The 18,629-nt window shown below is 36.8% G+C and overlaps 2 protein-coding genes across 2 annotated transcripts; both read left to right on the top strand.

Annotated features, from left to right (window-relative positions):
* Positions 1-522: 522 nt before the first annotated feature.
* Positions 523-16,073, top strand: LOC121781034. Its single transcript, XM_042178711.1, has 27 exons — positions 523-709; positions 850-1,098; positions 1,340-1,399; positions 1,506-1,598; positions 2,688-2,916; positions 3,614-3,720; positions 3,817-3,876; positions 4,655-4,755; positions 5,736-5,830; positions 6,456-6,476; positions 6,576-6,671; positions 6,776-6,896; positions 7,043-7,222; positions 7,360-7,556; positions 8,854-9,122; positions 9,542-9,643; positions 9,718-9,894; positions 9,993-10,181; positions 11,368-11,609; positions 11,684-11,830; positions 12,332-12,572; positions 13,437-13,565; positions 13,638-13,763; positions 14,485-14,535; positions 14,613-14,801; positions 14,932-14,991; positions 15,594-16,073. The coding sequence occupies exons 1-27, from the start codon at positions 704-706 to the stop codon at positions 15,666-15,668; spliced, it is 3,612 nt and encodes a 1,203-aa protein (XP_042034645.1). The 5' UTR covers positions 523-703; the 3' UTR covers positions 15,669-16,073.
* Positions 16,074-16,489: 416 nt separating this feature from the next.
* LOC121781013 lies at positions 16,490-18,185 on the top strand. Its single transcript, XM_042178691.1, has 2 exons — positions 16,490-16,797; positions 17,951-18,185. Exons 1-2 carry the CDS (start codon positions 16,575-16,577, stop codon positions 18,139-18,141), a joined length of 414 nt encoding a protein of 137 aa, XP_042034625.1. The 5' UTR covers positions 16,490-16,574; the 3' UTR covers positions 18,142-18,185.
* Positions 18,186-18,629: the final 444 nt, after the last annotated feature.

Genomic DNA, 18,629 nt, shown 5'->3' with positions numbered 1-18,629 from the left:
AGATAATTGTATATTTCTTTATCTAAATAAAAATTAAGTACTCTTTAAAATCACACATTTTAATACAAAATAACACGTTTTTATAGCACAATTAAACTAACAATTTGTGTTAGAATAAATTCATTCTATAACAATTGGGATAATTATATTTATCTAAAAACAGATTAAAAAATATACTGCACTATATATTTATATCAACGGAAAATGGAATAGAAAGAAGAAAGAATCATCGACAAATTATTCAGTCATATAAATTATTTGACGTAAACATTAAAAAATACAAATTTAGATTAAAAAAAAAGAAAAGAAAATGGAATATAAAGAAGAAAGGATGGACAAATATTTCATTCATCTAAATTATTTGGACAAAGCACTAAGAGTACAAATTAAGATAAAAAGAAATAGATTCATATAAATTAATATTAGGATAAAGAAAGGAAAAACATAGAAATGAACTACTTAGTGCATAGCATGAAGATAAAGAAGGGAAAAATGGAACATAAAAAGAAATAAATCAGCACACAGGACAAACATGCGAAAAAGCTAGAGTTCTACCACCAGGTCACTTGCAATTATTTCTAAATCTCAAAATTAAATTTGAGATTTCTGCCATATTTGAACTCTAAAAACTTGAAAAACAAGGCTCCGATCACTACACAAACAAGTCGACCGCTTCTTCCTGCTACTTCGCCCAGATTTGTCCATGGCGGTTGGTCTCTAAGATCTCCTTTCCCTTTTTCCTCGCTCAATTATCTACTTCCAAATTTAGATTTTCCGTTTCCGATTCTCACGTCGCTTCCTATACTGTGGAAATCAATCCTGTTTAATTCTTCATTTTCAATTTCTCAGGAGTCGTCGGGTACCACTCTCATGGATCTCATAACCTCGGACGGTTCCTCGTCGAAGCCCACACCTGCGGCGTCGACCACGGCGCCGCCTCCAATTGATTCCGCGGCCTCTGTTGGCCCGCCGGCGGTGGTGGAACGGAGGTCGAAGAAGGGGACTCTGATGCAGATCCAGAGTGATACCATCTCTGCTGCCAAGGCTGCTTTCAATCCAGTTCGCGCCAACATTATGCCCCAAAGGCAAAAGAAGAAGGTCTTAATTTTTAATTTTTGTATTTTCATACCACTTGATTTTGAGATTTGATTCGCCTGAGGTATTTTTTCATGAATCGTTAAACTGCTTAGTGATCTACCTTGAATTATAACTGCATTACTCAATTTCTCTCCATGATGAACTTGCACTCTGCTCTGATCATATGAAATTGCATAGTCGTTGTTTTTTTTATAATGGTACGACTTTTTAGCTGCTGATGCTTTTTATCTGGTTGTAACAGCCTGTATCTTATGCCCAACTTGCAAGGAGTATTCACGAGCTAGCAGCCTCGTCAGATCAAGTATTATTATTTTGTTTGCTTTTATTCTCTATCTATTTATTGTAGGCCTTGATGGTGTTAGATAAGTTCATCTCCTGATTTCCATGTTTTTGGTGTATATTTGTAGAAAAGCTCACAGAGGCAATTGGTGCACCATGTATTTCCAAAGCTTGCTGTCTACAACTCTGTGGACCCGTCTTTGGCACCGTCACTTTTAATGGTACGATTTTTCTATAAGACCCAGATGCTTGTGTGAAGAAAAACCTAGAGCTTAGTTTTGGCTATTTGATTAGTCTTTGCTATCAAGTTGAGCTTCCCAAAGTTCCTTTACCAAGTTAGTTAGTTTGCTGTGTAAGAATTTTACTTTGATCTTGTGCTATGATATGGTATCACAAAATTAGTTTATACTCCCTCCGTCCAACGTTACTTGAAGCGTTTCTTTTCGGCACGAGATTTAAGAAAGTTGTGTTTAGTGAGTTAAATAAAGTAGATGAGAGAATAAATTAAAAGAAAGAAGAGAGCGTAAGGTAAAAGAAAGAATAAAGTATGTGAGATGTTTTGTTTTTAGTAAAAAAAAGGAAATGACTCAAGTAACTTGGGACAACCCAAAAAGGAATACGGCTCAAATAACTTGGTAATAAGGTGGGCCCCACTGTCCACTAACACTCAGTGTTGTCAAAATGTCGTTCGGGTCGCTCGGGTCGCCTGGGTCGAGACCATCACCGCCCCAACATGGGTGGGTTGATCGAGATACAGGGTCGCCGTTGGGTCGCCTGGGTCGAGTGGGCCGCCTGGGTCGAGTGGGTCGCCTGGGTCGCCCTAAACACATGCTATCTCTGATTTTCATCTGTTTTTCAGTCAACGGAAAGGGGTAGTCAGGATCTACGATGTTGGTTTATGTTTAAAAGATTCCACTAATTCATTCCACTCACATTTTATTATAAAATTAATATATAAAAGTAGGACCCTTCAACCCACTTTCCATTACTTTTCTTAAAACCCGTGTCATGTCAAACACTGCCAATTAATGGGGGGTGGAGGGTAAGATCAGAATGGTCTTAATGGTCCTGATCAATAACACTATTAAAAATGAAGCTAAAGCTTTAGCTCTAAACATTCTTGTTATACATTCGAGGACTCATCTAAGTCGTGAGTCAAGAGTCTTCCAGAACAAACCATGGCCATACGTTTATGTTGTGATGCACTTTACTCAGTATTCAAGTTACTTACACTACGTTTCTTAAACGGGTCAATCTTTGTTTTCTATGAATGAGAAGGGACTTATCCTTTTGTTTATTCCAAACTCTAGCTTGACCAGCAGTGTGAGGATAGGACTGTACTACGGTATGTTTATTATTACCTGGCAAGAATTCTATCAGATTCTGGTTCGCAAGGTTTAAGCCCTGGTGGTGGGATACCTACACCAAATTGGGATGCTTTGGCTGACATTGATGCAGTTGGTGGTGTGACAAGAGCTGATGTTGTTCCCCGCGTAGTTGAGCGATTAACTTCTGAAGCTTTAAATGAAGAAGTTGAATGTGAGTAATGATAGTTTCTCACATATTTTAACAACTCATTATCTATCTCGTTTATAACTTACCATTTCTTGAATTTGTTTTTTTTGTCTGTTGATAGTGAAAATATTACTACAAGGTAAATTATAAATACAGTTTAGGGTTCTTCAAGGTAGATTCTTTACAAGTTTGGATTTTTGGAGCATTCCTTCTATTCAAAAAATGGCCACCCCCTTCTCTAATTCTTCAATTGTGTAGAAGTTTGCGGACTTGTTGCCTTGTTGTGAAAAAACCTTTTGATGTCTTGCATACGTATTTGTGATTGAGCTGTTCTGTTTCTTGACCTTCACATTGAGTTGTTAACATGCAACATAGTAGTAGTTGTATTTGGTCAGTAAAATACCATATGGGAGGGGCATTACTTCTAGCTTACCAAAACAATAAGGCACATTTCTGAATGAGAATTCCCTTTGGATCTCTGGCTTGCATGGGTGTTAAGTTTTTTTTTTTAATTATTTTTATTTTATAGTTTATGAATTTAATTGTTTTATCTTCAAGTTTCACATGATCTTAAAGGTTCTGGTGTGTGTTAGTTGTAATTCTCCAATTTGTTAAAAAAAATTGTCTAAATGTAGCTATTCTTGTTTCTGAAATCTCAAACAAAGTTCTATAATATCTTAAACTGAAGGTTTGCAATTTATTTCTTTAATTTCTCTTGTAGTTCATCCACGGAGGCTGCAAGCGCTGAAGGCTCTTACTTATGCTCCTTCAAGCAACTCAGAAATCCTATCCAAGTTGTATGAAATTGTGTTCAGCATTCTAGAAAAGGTTTGTTTAGTTATAACGTTCTACCTATCTCTTATCTGGAAAAAGAGAACTGTATAACTAACTCTGAATACTCAAATATAAGTTTTTGATTGCCAGGTTGGTGAACCTCAGAAGCGAAAGAAGGGAATTTTTGGATTAAAGGGAGGTGATAAGGAGGTAATGACATTATGACAGTGTTTCTCTTGACTTCTTCTCCCATTGATTTTCCTGTTTGGTGCACCTTCTGATTATGCCTTAGACGTACCTTTAGTGTTACATCCGACTCTGAGGCTGGGATACTGTTTTGTCATCTTAGGGCTGCATGAATTTGACTTCTAGACTTCTAGTTGACTTGGACTATTAATTTACATCCATTTGGCTACCAATCTTTGTGCTAATCTCCATCATTTACTGTGATATACTTGGATATCCTTGATTTGAGTTATTATATGCATCCAGATGAGTCATAACTTATTGCCTCTGTCTCAGCTGTATGCAATATTTTATTGTTAATATATTTCTGCCTTGAGAGATGGTAAAAAAGAACTAATAAATGACTTTTTAAGGATATTTCATACTCCTACATCCTACGTTGTTGTTCAATTTTAGTTGAAAATTATATTATTATGATTTTTATCATCTATCCACCAGGATGTCACTAGCTGGTTATAAGAATTCACTAGTCCTTAAGTTTTTTAGTTTAATTGTTGTATGATTTTCCTAAACTTTTAGTGGACCCATTCCATTCTTTGCATTAGTTGTTCCATTTTTTATTATTAAATGCATGTTAAGTTTAAGGAACTTTGGGTGGTTTATCACTGGTTCTTAAACTTCGTCTATATTTGCGGCTTGCATCTCACCAAAACTGATGTATTAAGCTTTTCTGTGGTTTTGGGACTGTTTTAACTGAGTACATTAATCACTCTCGTCGTTCTTCTGGATGGTTATTCATCAGTCGGTCATCCGAAGCAATCTGCAATATGCAGCCATAAGTGCTTTGAGAAGACTCCCTCTGGATCCAGGAAATCCTGCATTTCTTCACCGTGCTGTACAAGGGTTAGCTTACTGTCTTTCATTTATGCTTTACATACTGAGGATGTCTAGAGTTCAATGGTCTTTAGTATACTAGGCTGCTAGATTTGGTTGGTACTGTATTTAATCTTAATCCTGAATACCTGATTCAGGTTAATGACACTTTCTGCCATCTTGAGTATCTATGTTCTGTCTTTTATTATATTACTCCCTCCGTCCCATAGAAATAGGCCATATTTCCTTTTTCGTCCGTCCCATAGAAAAAGTTCATATCCATTTATGGTAACCTTTTTTCTTATTCTCTTTTACTTTTTCATTTATGGCCCCACTACCCACTACACAATTTCAACTACTTTTTCTCCTTCTCTCTTACTTTACCAATTATACATTAAAACCCGTGCCAACCCTAAAGAGCCTATTTCTATGGGACGGAGGGAGTATTCTATATCAAAGGTTGAGTATGAGAAACCATTTTGGACCCTCTTACTCGCTTTATATTTTGTAACTTTAAATGCACTCGTAGTACCCTCTGAGAGATTATAGTTGCTGCATCCAATTACTTTATTACCAAGTCTTTCTGACATGCTAACTGTTTTGTATTTGAAGTTATATTTTCTTCTAATTTTGTTTATATCTCTGCGACTTTATTCAAAGGGTTAAGACATGGTATGCTGTAAATACAAGATTTGGAAGTGAGGACTAAGGGGAGCCCTTTGTGAATTTGTACAAGGGTCAAGGGGTAGAAGATGGTCTTTTTATGCTGCAAAATCAAAAAATTTATTTTAAACTTTTTAAAACTAATTGGCTCTTTGGACCACAAGAAATATTCCATTATAACATGATGGTTGTTGTGCTCATCTATCAACCATATGTAATGATTGTGTTTGGATCTTACAGCTTTTACATTTAGGTCTTTCAGAACACAGTGACATATTATAATCATTCTATGCCGCTAACATTCATTTTTTATATCATCTAAGACCCTAATTGGAATGACATTGCAGTGTTTTGTTCTCTGATCCAGTAGCAGTCAGACATTCCTTGGAAATTCTATCTGAATTAGCTTCAAAAGATCCTTACGCAGTTGCAATGGCATTAGGTAATGTAACCCTTTGAAGTTGCTCAGAGTCTTGTTTCAAATTATGTTCATAGATATGCATATCATCAGTGTTTACTTGGTGATAAGATATTCATGTGAGTGCATTTCGCACGTACCTGTAGCAGAACTCATTGTTTCGTATGTATTGGAGTTTATCAATATGCATATTTTTTCTGCTGACTGCTCTCTTGTTCTTCTAATTCTTAAGAATTGTATGAAATAATGCAAGAGCCCAGTTCACAGAATATAGCTAGCTATGTAAGCAAAACCATTTAAAACTGAATCCTGGATAAAACCCCTGTCAAATTGTCAACGCACTTTTAGTTTTTCTTAAGAATTCTGAAGGCCTCCAAAACTGTCGACCATGAGTTATGAAATTAGAATTATGGCAGATAAAGGGCTGCTTTATTAACCAAGATAAATTTGAGAGGGACAATTGTGTTAAGTTCTTAACAAAACTGCCAGCACAAAAATGTGGATGAAACTTTTGATATCTTATTGCTAGCTGTAGACCTACCTTTGTTGCTAGTAGACCTGCCTTTGTTGCTAGGATGATATTGTATTCATGAATTTGAATTCAAGATTACAAATTAGCTCTAATTTTTATATTTTTTGGTATTTGCAGGAAAGCATGTCCAATCTGGGGGTATGACTGATGTTTAATAGCTTCCGTTCCCTTAGATTGTGTGAAATTCATCCTTGAATTCCTTTTACCATTATCTTCATCAGAGTTTCTATAAATCAGGGGCCTTGCAGGATGTACTTCATTTGCATGACGTTCTTGCTAGAGTTGCACTTGCTAAGTTGTGTCATACCGTGGCCAGAGCTCGAGTTCTGGATGGTACATGTTTTTGAAAATATCTAAATTTTACCTTCGCTCTGCAGTTTAAATCTTGAACTGTAATCTTGGATGATATTGAGATGAAATAAAATTTGTGAGTGCAGAACGTCCAGACATCAAGTCTCAGTTTAATTCTGTACTCTACCAACTTCTCTTGGATCCCAGTGAAAGAGTTTGTTTTGAGGCTATACTTTGTGTCCTGGGTAAATTTGATAACTCAGAAAGGTACCCATGAGTACAATTGCAGTTTTTGAGTTTTTGTCTTGAATTTTTCTTTGGACTTCTGATGAGTGACTTTTGTACGTAGCTGCTACATGCATATTTCTCAGTTCCCCTCATGGTAGTTAAATTCCTTTTAAAAATCAATACAGGACTGAAGAAAGAGCTGCTGGATGGTATCGATTAAGTAGAGAAATTCTCAAGCTTCCAGATACACCTTCTATGAGAGACTCGAATTCTGATGAAAAAGATGCTGCTCCATCAAAGGCCACCAATGATAAATCTGCAAAGACTAGGCGTCCTCAACCACTGATCAAACTTGTCATGCGGAGGTCATAGTCCTCTTTTTTATTCTATTTGGCATTTGCTTGCTCAATGTGGCAAGGTGTCTACATTATTTTTTTACATTCATCATTATGTATCGATGTCCGATTCAAACATTAGATGGTGATTTTGCTTTTATTTACAGATTGGAAAGTTCTTTCCGGAGTTTCTCTCGACCTGTATTGCATGCAGCAAGCAGAGTTGTCCAGGAAATGGGAAAAAGTCGTGCTGCTGCTTTCGCATTTGGGCTGCAGGATATAGATGAAGGAACGGAAGTTAATACTTATTCTGACAACAATGACTCATATGATCCAGATATAAATCCAACTGCACCATCTGAAGGTAGTTCATGAATTACCTGCATTTCCCTGGTTATAATGTCCATCATGTCTTTTCAAAATTATTCGAGCTGGTTATCATAGCCATAGGATGAAACAGTAAAATAAGAAATGTTGATGAGTTCTTTCGGTTGTGTTTGGGTAAGCCTAGGCTTAGTAAACCCAGATGTTTATGCCTTAAACTGGATTTCTATCTTCTTGGAACATGCAGTATTTATTTTCAAACTATACTGGAACATGCATGTCTTGAAGAATTTATGATGTAATTGTATCCCAGATGAGTGTCCGTAGATATTTCCATTTCTGCCTTCCGACTTTTTAGCATTTGTTCCTTTTCCATATGGTGAACTAAGTTGTATGCAGTAGGTTCATAAGTATGTAGTTTGTTTTGATAGAAATGCATAGGGTTCCATCCTAAAACCAATTGGTGATAGGAGTGGCCCATGAGTTTCAGTTCTCTCTTACACACCGATGTGGGATATTGTTATAATTATTTTTGTTTCATTTGCTAACATGTTTAATATAATTAAACTTCATAGTTTTGGCTCTTGAATACTGTGAAAGAGGTTACTCCACTTTGGTTTATTGTTTACTGATTTTAAATTTACTGATTTAAAATCTGGTGGTGTGCAAAGAAGAAGAAATCATTCTGTGGAAAGGGTTTGGCCAATGCATTCTTCATTATTATGAGATAATATACTGTTTGTTTATGATCGAGTGTCTCAACAATTGCATGTCTTATGGGTCGGGGGTTATTGAATGAACTAAGGGGATGATTGCTCATTAGGTCCTATTGGATGTTGCATTATGTTGAGGTGTTGAAGGAAATGGTTTGGAAGGCGCCAGAGAGGAAGTGGTGGAAGTATTATGAGTTATCTACAGATAATAAGTAAAGGAAATAAAGTGCGGATGTTGGTATAATTATACCCTTCTCTCTCATTGGTCAGTCTAGAGTTCATGTTACTCCTACTAAAATTAAGTAGAAACCAAGTTAAATTCTTTGTTGAAAATTTAATGGTCCTCACGTCAAATAGTTGTTGTTCCATGACGTAGGTATGTTTTTTAAAGAACTGCCCCACTTTCCTGATTGGAATCTGTTACTACAGTTTAAATGTATTGAATATCATTCAGTTCTAAGCATCAGTCATTTTAGAGACACTATGCAAGTTATGCCTGGGTTGTGTGTCTATATATATAAATTCAGCTTTTTCTACTTTCTTTATGGCCAGATTACTTTGCTTTATGACTTCCAATCTGCCCTGGTTAAAGATTCTGTTTTTCTATTCTGCTATTGCTGCCAGGTCGCAAAGCCCCCTCAGTTTCCAATGGGATTGGTTCAAAGGATACAATTGCAAGTTTGTTGGCTTCATTAATGGAGGTCGTGCGAACAACTGTTGCGTGTGAATGTGTCTATGTGCGTGCAATGGTGATTAAAGCTCTGATATGGATGCAAAGTCCATATGAATCTTTTGATGAACTGGAATCTATAATCGCTTCTGAGCTTTCAGATCCATCTTGGCCAGCAACTTTGTTAAATGATATATTGCTCACATTGCATGCTCGTTTCAAGGTACTAAAGATGGCAGGAGACTATAATTAATCTTTCTAGACATTTTCCTCTCTTTCATTTGGGTTCTATGAGTTTTGACCCTCCCCCCCCCTATCAAAACACTGAAACTCACACACTTGCTTTGCTCTTAAATTCTTATATGTGTGGAAAAGTTTGATTTTTTAGATTATATTATTTTCACCTTTTATGTGGCTACAATAAATAAGTTTCATATATTTCATCTCTCAGTTGAGAAATTAGTGCAACTTATCTGTTGACTCTCGACTCCCAAAAAATAGATTGTTGTTTTTGATTATTTACACGTTACCCGTGTTCTGCATGATGGAAATCGTTAAAACATTCTCAACTTAATCTTAGTTTTTATCTTTCAAGCATTTGTGACATGTTACATTTTCCACCTCCTTATTTGTGTTTTTCAGGCCACACCAGATATGGCAGTCACCCTTCTTGAAATTGCTAGAATATTTGCCACTAAAGTTCCAGGGAAGATAGATGCTGATGTTCTTCAGCTACTGTGGAAGGTATGTTTATGTGATCCAGTCAGATTACTTATTGCTCTGTTATCACATCTTTGCCTAACATTATATGTTTCTAGACTTGTCTTGTTGGAGCTGGACCGGATGGAAAACACACAGCCCTAGAAGCTGTCACAATAGTTCTCGACTTACCACCCCCTCAGCCTGGCTCAGTTTCGGGAATGACCTCAATTGATAGAGTATCTGCCTCGGATCCTAAGTCGGCACTTGCTTTGCAGAGATTAGTTCAAGCAGCAGTGAGTTATAGATGCTCTATTATAAACATTGTGCATATTTTTAAGTTTCCCAATTGGCAGTTTTATCATATGCTAAGGTACATTTCAATCATACATAGGTTTGGTTCCTGGGAGAAAATGCAAATTACGCTGCCTCTGAATATGCTTGGGAGTCGGCAACCCCACCTGGTACTGCATTGATGATGCTGGATGCAGATAAAATGGTTGCTGCTGCAAGCTCCCGTAATCCGACACTAGCTGGTGCTTTAACTCGCCTTCAAAGGTGTGCTTTCAGTGGCAGCTGGGAGGTTTGTATCCTGTTCCTTGCTTTCCTCCATATCCTAATTCAACTTGAAAACTGGTCGATATTTGAAGTCTGAACACATTTTTTGCAAGATCGTGTACTTTTGGTTTACATATTTTGGAGGTAGATACAGATTGTTATGCTAGGACACACTGGTTGCAATTTGATGAGATTTTATAATTATAACCTTATATTATGGTGATAGAATGATCTGGTCTTCTTCTTTATGTGAGGATAAACGCCCAGCTTAAATGATCTGGTCGTCTTCTTCCCCACCTTCCAGCCTCCATGTGCTTGAATAAGTGGGATGCAGGTATTTCTATCAGATTCACCTTCAAAAGCCCTTGGAAATGCATTTCTATAGTGCACCCAAGGTCCAATTAGTTAGGTCTTTGTTAGGGGTGTCAACAGAGGGTTTGGGAAGACGTTTCTCCCTCAAATTTGTATCCTTCACTTTATCGTAGATCTTCTTGGCTTCACAAACCTATTGCTTCTTTTGTTTAGTTGACTGCAAATGTTTCTTATTCTTTTTTTGCAAGTAAAATAGCATGTCTGTCATCATATTGAAGAACATGAATTGCAAAAGTTGGATTCTTTGTTGAGGGAGTAGGAGGATGTTTGGCTTGTTGGGAATGAATGGGATGTAAATGTTAGAAGGTAGACTTGGATTTATCTGTAATGTTATCTTGTAATTCCCCTTTCAAGTCCTTTCCTTCTGATATCTTCCTTTCAGTTTCTCTAAATCTAATTGGACATTACCGAAAGCAGACTTGTGTCTTTTTTAGCCCTAAGTTTGTGTGCCTTCTGCACGAATGGATCTGAAGTCTCTGCTGTCTTAAGTTGATGATTTCTTCATACAGTTTGTGATGTAAATTCTAAAAAAAGTTTGGCGCAGTCTCAATTCAACTCCCATCTACCTTGTGCTAATTTAGGAGGTCTCAGCAAAAGGAGTAAACTTTTTTCAGAGATTTTTGTTTCAGCTTTGTACTATTTTTTGTCTTGAAAAGCATCAATGAGTTTTTAGGGTCAAGAGGAAAGTTTGGAGCATGTGTATAAAGTTGATATCCATTTTAGGGTCGATTTGTCCCTTCCACCACATTTTATTTGTTATAGAAGTTGTTTTGTTCTTCGGCATGGAAAAATCTCCAAAGAAGGGAATGCTAACATGGGTTTCTGTGCGTGCACGCCAGATTCGCATTGTTGCTGCTCAGGCTCTTACAACTATGGCAATCAGATCTGGTGAGCCTTATAGGCTCCAGATCTATGAATTTTTGCATACTTTGGCTCAGGGTGGTGTACAATCTCAGTTTTCGGACATGCATTCTAGTAATGGTGAAGATCAGGGAGCAAGTGGTACCGGCCTTGGATCTTTAATAAGTCCCATGCTTAAAGTCCTAGATGAAATGTATAGTGCGCAAGATGAACTCATAAAGTAAGGAATAAATTCTTCTCAGCTTAAACTGTCTTAATGTGTTTCTTAATTTCATTTTGCCCTCGAATGTTCAGGGAGATGCGCAATCATGACAATGCAAAGAAAGAATGGACGGATGAGGAACTTAAGAAGCTGTATGAGACTCATGAGAGGTTGTTAGATCTCGTCTCACTTTTTTGCTATGTTCCAAGAGCAAAATATCTCCCTTTAGGCCCAACAAGGTACCTTTTTCCCATCTGATTTTGATCTCTTATTGGTATGTAATGGTCACCTCAATGACGATACTTATGGAGACTTCAATTCCAGAAAAGAGGGGTTAAGTAGAATTAACAACCAAATAATAGGGGAACTCAAGAAGAATAATTATAATAACCAAAACGAAATAACAACTAACAAGCAATCGGAATAGTCTCTCTTCTGCCCAAGCTCAGTGCTGTTCTAATAAAGAAAACAAATCCTTGTCGGTTCTTTTCAAGGGGTATTTTATATAACAAGGGTCGATTTTTAGAGCTTTCTATGGTTTGCAAAGTTATATTGAGTATATGCAATTTCATTATAGTTAGTAATTTCTTAGAAAATGTATGCCCCAGGGAAAACATAGACCATTGTCCTTCAGGATAATTAACCGTTTTCCTAGTCATGCTGATGTTGATAACAAAAAGCTCAGTTACTAGAATCAATCTAACTGTTTTTTACTTTATTTATTTGATATTTTGAAACAGTGCTAAGCTCATTGATATCTATCGCACTCGACACAATATAAGTGCGTCAACGGGCCTCAATGACCCTGCTGTTGCCACAGGGATTTCTGATCTTATTTATGAAACTTCCAAGACAAGGGTTCCTGATCTTATCTATGAAACGGTCAAACCAAAGTCAGCTTTGCCAGATGCACTTGATGATGACCTTGTTAATTTTTGGGCTGCAAATCTTGCTGATGATGGGGCACCTGCTATGAACAGGGTAAGAATCAATGAGCATGCTCAGAATTAATGTTTAATACTTACTAAAAAATATTGGGATAAATAATTTTTTCTCTCTGGCTGCAACAATTGAAGTAATTGGGCACTACCTACTTTACTAAAAATATTGGGATAAATACTTTGCTGTTCACTTTTATCTACAAATATGATTCTTAAGATGAGGATTTAGGATGACCACACAATTAATGGGAAATATGTTTGGGCAGTTAATGATTTGGCGTGATACATGCCATATCGAGTTAAGGAGTCAATCCTGTCTCATTTTGTTAGCTTAGATGCAAATGCAAAAAGGGTAAATCATTGTGTTAGATTATTGTACCAACCCTCCGTTGGTTATAAATGTTAGATAGGAAAGGACGAATGTTCGAGGATAAAGAAGAAACTTTAGAGGAGGTGTGGGGATAGCCGCGTAGGTAATGTTTAGTGTTGCTTGGTGGGTTTCAAATCACAAATAATTCAAGGGTTTTCTTTGTATTTTTGGTTTGTTATAAGATATTGCCAGTTGGGATGTCAGTATTTTTTGAGGATTACTCATCCCTTTCTGATGAATTACTCATTCTGATTTTTTAGATTATACTTTTTGTTTCTTCTTAGCACCCCTGCACATTTTCATGCTTTACTGAAGGGTTTGGCATTGTTTTGAGCCAATATAGGAAATTGTAACCGGTCATGCTACTACTCTTATGTTGTTAAGAAAAGTGTTAAGTAGATGCTGGGAAACTTATCAATTTAGTTAATATTCTTATTGAAGCATACTTTCTCTGCTTCTTTGATTGATTGTGGTAATTTTCTTGTTTTTTTGACCTGAGACTGAGAGATTCACTTTATACATGCGGTGTTTCAGGTCAATGAATTTCTTGCTGGTGCTGGTACAGATGCCCCTGATGTAGAAGAAGAGAACATAATTTCCAGACCTTCTATGAGTTACGATGATATGTGGGCTAAGACTCTATTGGAAACGACAGAAACGGGGGTTCGAATCTCTCCTGGTCCTTTGAGATCTATCTCCTCTGTAGACCACTTATTAAATATATGTGATCTGCAGGAATATGATGCAAGATCATCTGGTTCTTCATCCCCAGAGTCAGTAGGATCTGTTGAAACATCCATATCCTCCCACTTTGGAGGAATGAATTATCCATCATTATTCAGCTCAAAATCATCTACCAAGGTATGTCACATTTTCATCTAACTTCTGTTTATTTCCATCTGATAGCTGATTTTGGCCTAAATAAGTTGGTGCATGTCCTTGAATGATATTTTAGGATTTCATGGAAGTTATATTTATCGATTGAGTAGTTTTTTTTCAGACATCAGATCAACCCCAAGTCCCCAACCATTCTCAAACTCATAGTAACTTAACTTATATTCACAATATACTCAAATCTACAAATTGGACCATATAACTTGTCAATATAGTCTGCTCATACCAGTAGTATAAATATCATAGTTCTAGATGTTCCCTCAACTTAATCCGACCAATGTTGTCAAATAGTGGATATGGCGGCACCATGGCGCTATGGCGTGGCGTTCGATGGTGGAAACGGCATCTCCAAGCCGGTTATTAGCGTTTTTTGTGGCCGGTGCCACGGACGTAGTGCCATGGCGTTGGTTTTTACCTCTATTTTTTACTTCTTTTTTTTTATCTCCAATTTTAACTTTTTTAAATTCCAATTTTGACTATTCAGCCCATTAACTAGAGACCGGCCAACTAACCCTTATAGACCCCGACCCAATAAACCCATGCCTGGCCAAATTTTAAATTAAAAACTCCAACTGGCATAGACTATCTTTACTTGGCCAAAAATTTGTTCATTTAATTTCACCTTGTTTACCTGCCGAAGTGATTATATACATAATACAGTAATAAACAATTTTGAGTTGCTAAGCAGGAAAAGCCAGGTGCAAGTAGATATGGTGCATATGAAAGTCCTGGTTCCCCGGTTAGATACCTACACTTCCTTCCCACATTATAACTGTTAAGGAAAAAAAGGCTAGCCTGATATAAAAGGTTTTGCAGATAAGAGAAGAACCTCCACCTTATTCATCACCTGATCATCGAAGATATGAGTCATTTGAGAATCCCTTAGCTGGGTCTGGGTCTGGATCCGGATCTGGGTCACAAAGTTTTAGTGATGGACGACCATCTTCAGGGAATCCACAATTCGGGACAGCACTTTATGACTTCACAGCTGGTGGTGACGACGAGGTGAGTTAAATTAACTTTTCAGCTGCCCACTTGCAGAAGCTAAGTCATGCTTCATCTAGATTAAAACTGCTTGAATATAACTGCTGTAGTTCTCACATGTGTATAATCTCATGCTTTCTGATACCTGCAGCTAAGCATTACAGCTGGTGAAGAATTAGAGATAGAGGATGAAGTAGATGGCTGGTATTATGTAAGTAAAATGCACTTAAATATGCATTACTATAATTACTTTATTATTAATGTCAATGTGTTTCCTAAGTTACTTCCTGAAAGTTGCAAGCATGATGATCACACAACTTATGGGAAATGGCTTCTCTTGTCTATATCAAGATTTTGCATTTGACTACTTAATCCTTCTCATCCTTTCTTTCATGGGGTGCTGGTAAAATCTGCGGTTAATGGTTTTATTTCTTTCCATTTCATAAAGAGCTTATAGATGGTTAGTGTATCATATATCTAATGTGTAGGCTAAGCACACGATGCGCAATCTAAAAACCCTAGTTCGTGACTCTGTCAGTAACCTAACCAGTGCCTTTCCTTCTACAGGAGCAAAACTAGTTTGAGTCTTTATTATCTCCTAGTCATGCCATACAAAATTTTTTTTTATTGATCTCCAATGGTATAACTAATTAAGATACCAAGAAAATTTGATTGTTGAAATTCGAAAAACTTTGATTATCAACTAAGAATTCTAAGTTAGTAGAATTATTTTTTCACTGTTGGCTGCTTGCACGCATGATTCTTGATTTTGAGCATCTAGTGTAGTTTGCTAACTCCAAAGCTGCTGAGCAGGTCAAGAAGAAACGTCCAGGGAGGGATGGGAAACTGGCCGGGCTGGTTCCTGTGCTGTACGTCACTCCGTCTTGATGCTAGCAAAACTCGAAGCATTTCTCAACATTGCAAAGAATTCTTTCGTGTGGTCAGTAAATAAGAGTATGGCATGGGTAGAGGAAAGGGAAACCACATATAGTTTGCTATATTGTGTGTGTATCCACTTTGTGATCAGATGAGTATCGCCCTGCAGATTGTAACGAGAGTTCTACATTTACTGCTCCAGGCGGCGAATCATGTTGTTTAATCTATTGGTTGAGAAGATAACTCGTGGGAAGGGCTGATTTGTAGATGAGGAATTAGTATACCGACTTTCTTTCATCCTTCCCGTTTGTAGTTGAAGGGTTGTTTATTGCAATTCCATGTTTGTTACCTTATGGTTGTTTGTATGAGCATGGTGATTTTATTGGAGATAAATACTACTACTTCCATTTTTGCAAATTGCTTGTTTTCGTTCATGCAGAAGAACTGGAGGACACCCTTAAAATTGAATTTACATAAAATTTTGTTTGCAGTCTTAATTCAAACTCAATTTATAGGAAACGACACTTCAGATTGCTCCTAGAGAGTGCAATAAGAGACAATTGGGTTGTATAGGAAGGAAACTTTCTTCTTGCTTGAAATAATACTCAAAAACTATGTAGACAATATACGGTTTTCTCTCCTCTCTTTTTATTGTTCGTTTTGTAAAGAGGCTCATTTGTTTCTATTTCATCTCCACTAAAAGATGTGGTCTTTTTATTTCCCACAAAATTTTCTCTTTCTTTACGGCCCAATATCATTTTATGTTAGACTTATTAAGCCCAAAGCAGGTGCATAAACTTTTAGAACCAAAAAAATCAATAAAAAAGTACCAATCTCCAAATTATCTTCCTCAATAAAGATACACACACAGCAAAACTGATAAGTCGTCTATCTATCTATCTATATCCTGAAGCAGAGATGCTTATTCATTATAGCTCTCCTTTTCTGCACAATCATCCTCCAATCTCCAAATCCATTAAAAGATCAGCTTTTACAATAAAGAAAAGTAGCAGAATTAATGGTGTGGAAAAGGAGTCTGAATTTGGGACGGATGAAGATAAGGCCCGCGAAGCTTTGAGGAAGCTTGATGAACAGCTCCAATCTCTCTCTACAAAACAACCTGCCACCCCTAAGATTAGAGGTATATTTTCTTATCATTTTCATTAATCATAAACAAAGTGATAAATAACGTGCTTTCTATAAATAAATCTATTAGGCATAGAGTACATATTATGATAGAAATCCGTGGGTTCCATCCTAAAACCAATTGGTGATAGGAGGAGGGGCCCATGAGACTTATATACTAGTTTCAGTTTTATCTTGACACCGATGTGGGACAGTTATATGTTATATTTTTAGTTTCAATTGCCAACACCCTCCCTCAAACCCTTCAAGGTGAACCTTGGAGGGGTTGGACTATTTTTTAATCGATTGGACAATCGGGATATACTAGTTTCAGTTTTAGGTGACCTTGAAGGGGTTGGACTATTTTTTAATCGATTGGACAATCGGGATATGCTAGTTTCAGTTTTAGTTTCATTCACCTTGGAGGGGTTGGACTTTTTTCTAATCGATTGGACAATCGGGATATACTAGTTTCAGTTTTAGTTTCAGTTTTATCTTGACACCGATGTGGGACAGTTATATGTTATATTTTTAGTTTCAATTGCCAACACCCTCTCTCAAACCCTTCAACGTGAACCTTGGAGGGGTTGGACTTTTTTCTAATCGATTGGACAATCGGGATATACTAGTTTCAGTTTTATCTTGACACCGATGTGGGACAGTTATATGTTATATTTTTAGTTTCAATTGCCAACACCCTCCCTCAAACCCTTCAAGGTGAACCTTGGAGGGGTTGAACTTTTTTCTAATCGATTGGACAATGGCCCAATTTTTTTTTCGATCGGTTGGACCACTTGGCCCAAATTTTTAAGTCCAGATATACTGCTGGGTCAGTCATTTTTTCGGTTTCGGCCCAGATATACTGCTAGGTCAGTTAAATTTGACCCACAGTCGGCGACCCGCTCTGATACCATGATAGAAATCCGTGGGTTCCATCCTAAAACCAATTGGTGATAGGAGGAGGGGCCCATGAGACTTATATACTAGTTTCAGTTTTATCTTGACACCGATGTGAGACAGTTATATGTTATATTTTTAGTTTCAATTGTCTAACGTATTACTTGTAATCAAATCCCACGCTTACATAAGGTCTCGAGTTATTGATTTTGGAGCACTTATGTTTATGTTTGTGAATTTAAATAATTTTAATTTTTGTGGACATATCTCAGCTGTGGACATGAGCAGGTCGCCGAGTTTCGAGGGAATAGAAGAGAATTCAGAATTATCAGGATCATTTTGGGCATATGCTGTTTCATTTCTATTTGTTTTTACTATTGTCTATAATATAGTTTTTTCCACAATTATAAAGCCATCTGTAGATGGAGAAGAGCCCATTCAATCTACAGAGAGAATCAAATGATGAACATAACATTTATTAGTGAATTTATCCTTCTTGTTTATTAATTGTATATCCCGCCGTCCGCCGTTAGAAGTCCCATTCCTTGGCGGCACGGGTTTAACAAATGCTAAGAAAAGTTGGTGAAAAAAAGTTAGTGGAATATGGATTCCACTTGTATATATTACTTTTAAATGAAATGTGAGTGAAATGAATTAGTGGAATATGAGACCCTATTACCATTTGTGGTAAAAGTGAACCGGGACTCCTATTCGCGGACGGACTGAAATGGAAAAACAAGACTCCTATTCGCGGACGAAAGGGAGTATATGAATGTATGATATTTACTATATGAGGTAGGGAAAAATAGTGGTCCACGGGTCTTTATACTAGTATATTTTATTTTATTATTTCATTAGATCTTGTATTTATGTATTTTATTTTATTAAATTTTATTAGTACTCTCTCCGATATAAGGAACAAAGGAAGACTAATCCTTTCGAGGTGCACGA

The sequence above is a fragment of the Salvia splendens genome, chromosome 20, assembly GCF_004379255.2.
Source record: "Salvia splendens isolate huo1 chromosome 20, SspV2, whole genome shotgun sequence".
NCBI classification, from domain to species: domain Eukaryota; kingdom Viridiplantae; phylum Streptophyta; class Magnoliopsida; order Lamiales; family Lamiaceae; genus Salvia; species Salvia splendens.
This window is presented reverse-complemented; position numbering and strand designations above follow the sequence as displayed.